At 44.0% G+C, this 7038-nt stretch overlaps 1 protein-coding gene across 1 annotated transcript; it reads right to left on the bottom strand.

Moving 5' to 3' along the window:
• Positions 1-3222: 3222 nt before the first annotated feature.
• On the bottom strand, positions 3223-4525 carry LOC119317949 (protein PHOSPHATE-INDUCED 1-like). The gene has a single exon (XM_037592456.1). It carries the CDS (start codon positions 4325-4327, stop codon positions 3380-3382), a length of 948 nt encoding a protein of 315 aa, XP_037448353.1. The 5' UTR covers positions 4328-4525; the 3' UTR covers positions 3223-3379.
• Positions 4526-7038: the final 2513 nt, after the last annotated feature.

The raw sequence follows: 7038 nt of genomic DNA, 5'->3' as shown, positions 1-7038 counted from the left end.
CTGCGATCAAATCTGGGAGCATCGCCCAGAACGAGCATCAAGAGCCCGACATGAACTTGCAGCTTGGCAGTGTTCGTAGTTGTCGTGTGCTAGTCACCTGGTCACTAATCGAAAACGGTGGGCAGCGGCGGGGCGGAGGATGGCCGAAATCTGCGAAATCTGCCGATGACGTCTCGAGCTATGGCGGTCACAGGGGTCACGAAAAATGTCCCGATTTGTGGGGATTTACAACGGTGTGGCTCGGGCGGCCGAGGGAGTGGCTGCGATGTCTCGCGGCCAAAATCGAGTGGGGCAAAGGTAGGATGAGGTGGCACGACGACTGTGAAACTTCAAGGGTGGGGCGGTGCACTATTTGGTTTTAGGGCTTCTTTGTATTGTAGGAATACGTAAATGTAGGAATAATAAGAAAATAAAAACACATGATTGAGGTGTCACGTATCATAAAATCTTCCAAAATTTCTAAACAAAGGAGTCCTGCAATGAGTGTCTTTGGATGGTGCATAAGAAAGAGGGAGTTTTAGAGGATTGAAGACAAAAAATAGAGAGAGATAGAGCGAAATGTACATTGGACTTTTCAAAGAAAAATAAAAAGAGATTTGAGCTCATGTTGGAATTCCTATGGAATGGGGTCTAGGAATGAATTTGATAGGCATAATCCTATGATCCAAAGGGCTTCTCCATAGGAATAATTCCTTAGGATTGAAATCCTCTAGAATTCCTAGGAAAATCCTCCAATTCAAAGGTCCGTAGGGCCTTTTTGATTTGCAGGATTGTAAAAACGCTGGCATAAGGAAAACACATGATTGGAATGGCATGCCCATTTGAACCTTACAAGAGTTGAGTCTGTTTGATTGCATCACATGAAAAACAAAGGTATCTTTTCAAGAATTTGGAGTAGATGCTAGATTTCATATGCAATGCAGTACAAATGATTCTTAGAAAAAATTCTTGTAGGATTCAATCCTACAAATTAAAAGACCATTGTAGGTAAAATTTCAAAGGGTTCTACTCCTCTAAAAAAACTTGTGAAAATACTTTGAATCAAAGGGGCCCTTAGCCTTTGGGCCAATCGAAGGCTATATTTTACACTTGAGTAGAAAAATATATGCAGTACCCCGCAAAATAAATAAATGTAGTAGTCTAGAAAATTTAGCAACCCATGTAGCTTTAACAGTTGGAGTTGTTTTTGGACCCAAAACTCATATATCTTTTGTCGGTATTTAACTCATTTTAAGCTAGGTGTTGTCGATGCTCTTACGCTTGTAAATACTCACCACAACCAAAACTATAAGAAGTATTTGTCTTTCTGTGATCTAATGAATGAATTTAACCATTGTATATATACCAAAACATATGAACGGTGCAGTTGTATTTATCTTGCTATATATACTTTTTTTTCATCTAGAGAGTGGATTTTTTGCTCTCGGTCTTCATGGAGCCTGAAATTTTGTAACACACAAAAATCATCCTTTTAAGTTTAAAACTATCTGAAAGTATATTAGATGCGCGTGATAGTTCATCACGAAATACATTTTTCATGTGAGCTCTAAAAAAATCTAATACTTTTATAGTGATGGTACATGTGTGCTAGATATATGTGATTTTATCAATTTTTGTAGCTCGCATAAAAAGGTATTTCTTCATGAAACTTTGCACGCAAGTAGTATACTTCATGAAATTTCGAACTCTATTATGCATTTCCCTTTCATATATAGTTATACTAAGTATGGTGAAATATTATAAGTGAAAGTCTATTGTGAAGTCCAGGTAAATATGAAATGAGCCTCATGTTACAAAAGCTCTTCCACAAAAATTAAAAGCATCCTTGCAACAAAATTCAAAATAGACTCGGAAATAAATGGACATTGCAACAATTGAGAATAACCAGATTTCATTTTGTTGATCAACATTATTTCGTTGATCAACATATATACTACTTATACTAATTATGGTGACATATCCTCTATAATACTAAGCTCCCTAGTTTTAAAAAGCTCACATTCAATTGAGGTCTCCAATTAAGATTGGGCCACCCAATCTTGATCGGGTACACAAATTCTCAATGCTTTCCGATTCAATTTTGTTATACTACACAAAATGCTCCTTCATTTTTTAGGCCTCACAATTAATTGATGCCTTCAATTTAGAATTGGTTTAACTCAATTTTGACCGGGTCAACAATACTAAGCTCCCTAATTTTAAAGGCCTCACAATCAGCTGAGGTCTCTAATTGGAATTGGTTCACCCAATTCTGATCGGGTCACTAATTTCTCAAAGCTCTCCCATTCATTTCTTTTATAGTATACACCATGCTTCCTAACTTTTAATACACCACAATTAGTTGACGTCCTCAATTTAGAATTGGGTCATTCAATTTTGACCAGGTCAACAATTTTCCGAGGAGCTCTCCCATTCAATTATTTTAATTCACTATGTTCCCTAATTTTGAAGCCTTTTCATTCAACTAAGGTATTCAATTTTAGATTTGGTGTACTGTTTTGATCGGGCCAATGATTTTTTAAATCAATCAGCAAAAACAGGCCTATAGAAACATATCAATCTCGCGCACGCTTCTACCACCTAGAAAAACGAAATGCCACCATCTGATACAGCAACACCAATAGAGTACATGCAGCTACAGACGCGGAAATTTCCCCAAATAAATATGGGTTTATTAGCTGATAACAATCACACCACGAAAGGCCCACCAAATCACTGTTTTATAGAAAAAACACTACATCATCTCCCTGCCCCGCCGAACTAAATATTCCACCAATTCAAAAATATAAGGGGTATTAATTTTTTGAAAAGTTAAATTCCTTTAACTTTGACCAAGTTTAGAGCCAAAAAAATCAACATCCACAATATTAAACAAAATGTTATGGACATTCATTTCATGATGAATCTAATTATATCAATTTGTTATTGTGGATTTGGATGTATTTACCTACAAATTTGATCAAACTTAAAAGCTTCAATTTCCAAAAAAGTAATACACCTTGTATTTTGAAACAGAGTGGGTATTTTTATCCAACTACATCAACGACGCAGCAAAGAGCGCCCAACCGTTGTAGTTATAAGTGAAAGTCTATACTGAAGTCATGCATCGAAGACCTAAAAATATCAAATGAGCCTCATGTTACAAAAGCTCTTCCACATAATTTAAAAACATCTTTGCTAAAAAAATCATTAAAGATTCAGAAATAAATGGACGTTGCAACAATTGAGAATAGTCCGATTTCATTTCGTTGATCAACATTATTGCCGACACATGAGGATCTGATCGATGAAAGAATTACTACATAGCTTCAGTTCTGACATATATACACTACCTTCTGAACAGACGAACTACAAAAATAATGCTGGAATGCAGTTTGTACTAGACCAAAGTGCCACAGGCGGACTTGGAAGGGTCGTAGAGCGCAGGAAGCAAGTACTTCCTGCCATGCGCGCCATTGCAATTGTAGCTCGCCCCGGTGGCCTGGTCCACTTTGAGGTCGCCGGCGTATCCAGGGTACGCGCCGTTGCCGAAGACTCCTGGGCAGGCGGTGGCGGCCTCCAGCGGGGCGTCGCTGCTGCCCTGGTAATACCCGTCGCCGAACGGGTTGGTCGCCGCGCCGGCGAGCATGCTCGCAAGGTTCATGACCATGGCGTCCGCGCCGACGTCGCCGTTGGGCGCCATTAGGGGCGCGTCCTGGGGGCCGTAGGCGGGCTGGTGGAAGGGCCACGCGCACGCGCCGGGGCACTGCGTCTCCGGGTTGCCGACCCAGATGTGGGTCGTGCCGGAGCTGGCGTCGGAGCCGTGCAGGCTGCACCGGCCCATGCCGAAGCCCTCCACTGCCACGTCCTGCGCCGTGAAGACCACCGCGACGCCGCCTTTCTTGGGGCTAGCCGTCGCGGCCAGGGCGGTGATCTGCTCAAGGGTCAGTGACTTGCCCATGGAGCACGCGCCGTCGGAGAGCTGGTCCGCGAGCAGGACACGAGTCTTCTCGCCCGCGCCGTTGGACTTCGCGCTCGCGGGGGAGAGGTACTGCTGGTCGATGGTGCTCCACCACTGCGCGACCGACGGCGAGGCGGCCTGAGGCTCGGCGGTGAGCGAGAGGAGGAAGTCGAGGATCACCGCCTTCTGCGCCGGCTTGAAGCTGCCGTACCAAAGGACGGACACCGCGATGTCGCCGTGGAGCACGGCGCCATTGTGGTAGGAGAGCATGTCGGCCGGGTCCGGCCGGTACAGCTCCATGCGGCGCCTCGCGCCCATGCAAAGCTGTGCCGCGCTCGCAAGCATCACCGCTGCGAGCAGCACTGCCTTGGCACAAACGAATGCCATCTCAGAGGACTTGTGGCTGTGGTCGAAGAACAGAGTGTGGCTAGCTCAAGCTGACTATAGAGACTGACAGATGGGAAAGAGGTCGATGAATGTGTGATCGATGCTGAGATGTGAGCTAAGTGAACGGTAAACCGCTTATTTATAGAGAGGCTTGGCCATGGCACCACCGGCACCGGGCTGTGGTAACAAGTTCCGGGATGCTTCCGTCGGTCACAGGCATGCATGCAGATCTCGAGGGACACACAGCTGTCCGCCGCTCGTAGCAAAGGTTGCCGAGTCTTGAAAACTCTAGCCCCGCTGAGCTGTTGAGGGTGAGGCTAGAGCGTAAACAATAATCCGTAGGTCAATGGCTTGGCCACAAACAGCCGGAGATGGGCGAGACACAAGAGCTGGTTTTGCCTTCCCGGGCAGTTTGATCAGCAGACAAAACGGCTGCGCGCGCGGGCAGGGGACACAAGCGATCCGGTTTACAGTCGCTGGATCACGTTGCCGATCGGGTGCACAGGCTGCGTCTTTCGTGCTGTGACAGTCTGAAATGATACACTAATCTTTGCTTCAGATCAACGGACGGGGCTTCGACGTGGCAGCTCGTGTGCTGGTTGCATTGTATCACGGTCAGCTGGATGTTGGTGGTGCAGAGAAACGGGTCACTGCCATCCTTCCTCCCTCCCTCGGATGCAACCTTCACTGGTTCACCGCATGGCAGTATGTAGCATTTGAAGAGTGGTGTGGGTTGGGTCTAGTATCATCTTTGCATGGCCGGATGGCCCCGGTTTTGGGAAGTCAAAATGTTCGATCTCATCCGTATAACTGAGCGAGGAAGCTTCTCGTGAGGCGCTGCCCACTTGTGATGGCCTCTGCTGATAAGGATTCAGCAATCTGCAGTGGGAGAAGAATAAAGGCATGGTGGAACTTCAAAGCTTTTTGGATTCAAAGGAATTTCAGAGGAATTTTAGAAGATTTATATCATTTCGAAAAGATATATTTAAATGTGTTGCTTGATTCGTTGGATTCGTTACGAAAAACACCTAAGCTTTGCTTTGCTTTGCGCTCAATTGGACGGAACATGTCGTTCACTCAAACCTCTTTGTGTTATTCATTTGTTTTCCTGTGGCATCAAATATCCACCGCTCCAAGTTCCTCTGGTTTACTAATTCTATAGGATTCAACATGACATGCCACTTCCATTCCATGTTTTTCCTGTGCTTTAAAACCCCTACACATCAAAGAGGCCCTGGATTTGAAACACTCGTATGGGTTTTAGGGGGTGTAACAGGCATACTCATTGTCAAGCATCACCACATCAGACAGGCAACAACCATTCGGAAACGGTAGTTACTTTTCTGGGTCAAATTTAGAAGCACAAATGAAGGTCGCTTCACAACAACACAAATGTGTGATTGAAGAACAAAGTAGTTGCGTCTCATGCACGGTAACCTGTTCCAGGGCTCTCTTCAAGTTTTTCCTTCTTTGTTTTTGCTACTTTATCGCTAGTTCGGAGGCTGCTTGTCCTGGTTTTGGCAAGACAAGTGGTTGCCTCCTAAAGGAGAAGGCAACCATGGACAAATGCAAGAAGGTGTGCACTTGCCCTCGACCTGACATCTGAAGTAGATGTCATCTGAAAGCAAAGACTAGAAAGGTGACCTCATAGGATACGGGTCCGAGGATTGTGTTGCTTGGTGTCATAGTTGTTGTGTTCTCTTTGGGGGTACCTCTGCGAGCAGGGAATCGGTGTGTTGGCGGTTATCGGGTGTAGCATGTTGGGAGCTTATGGAGGTCTGTTTATGGAGTGGTGAGTGTTCATGCTTTGGAAGTAGTTCGCATGTGATCATGTTTGTCTCAGTTTGGACAACTTTTTTCGTCAATTAAATGATAATTTTTTCTACTTAATTAATGTACGAGGCAAACCTGTTTTCAGGGATCTCTTCATAGAAAAATAAATATAATTTTATCGTCAGCTCACATGCCGCTTGTCCTGGTTGTGATAGGTGATTTGTTGCCTTCTAAAGGAGAAGGTAACCAGGGGAAATGCAAGAAGGCGGGTGCCTGTCCTCGACCCGACATCATGAAAGAGAAATTATCTGGAAACAAAGATAAGAACATTGGCGCCATGGATAGCCGTCCGCGGCTGCTTGATGGATGCACCATCGATTTTGTATTTTGTGCTTTTTGATGTCATGATTGTTGTTTTTTTTGGAGGGGGGGGGGGTACCTTTGCAAGCTCGCGATCCATGTGTCCGGGCTTTACGGGTGTAGCATGTTGAGATCTTATGAAGGTCTTCTTGCGCGGTTGTGAGTGTTCATGCTTTGGAAGTACTCCCCGTTCTGAAATATAAGGTGTATTTTTTTTAAAGTCCAGCATGTGCATGTTTGACCATGTTTTTAGAAAAATAAATCAATATCTACGGTGCCAAATTTATATAATTAGATCCATCATAAAACGTATCTTCATATTTATTTATCTTGTGTTGTAGATGTTGATATTTTTTTCTACATTCTTGGTTAACATATTCCGGAACGGAGGTAGTAATTGGCAAGCTGTCATGATTGTATTGATTTTCGACGCTTTTTCTATCTTCTACTTCATTAATATATGCGAATCAAATATTTTCCCCCGGAAAAATATGTCAAACTAAACTAATCTTTGGTTACCGGGGTTTTGTTAGGTTTAGGATGAAAGTTCTTTGGAGAATATCACAGTTTTGTGTCCA

This window comes from Triticum dicoccoides, chromosome 6A (assembly GCF_002162155.2).
Source record: "Triticum dicoccoides isolate Atlit2015 ecotype Zavitan chromosome 6A, WEW_v2.0, whole genome shotgun sequence".
In the NCBI taxonomy this organism is placed as follows: domain Eukaryota; kingdom Viridiplantae; phylum Streptophyta; class Magnoliopsida; order Poales; family Poaceae; genus Triticum; species Triticum dicoccoides.
Note: the sequence above shows the minus strand (reverse complement) of the source record. Positions and strands in the feature narration are given on the sequence as shown.

Bases quoted from the DNA above. Each gene is read 5' to 3' on its own strand.
- LOC119317949 (XM_037592456.1), bottom strand. From the start codon at position 4,327: ATGGCATTCGTTTGTGCCAAGGCAGTGCTGCTCGCAGCGGTGATGCTT.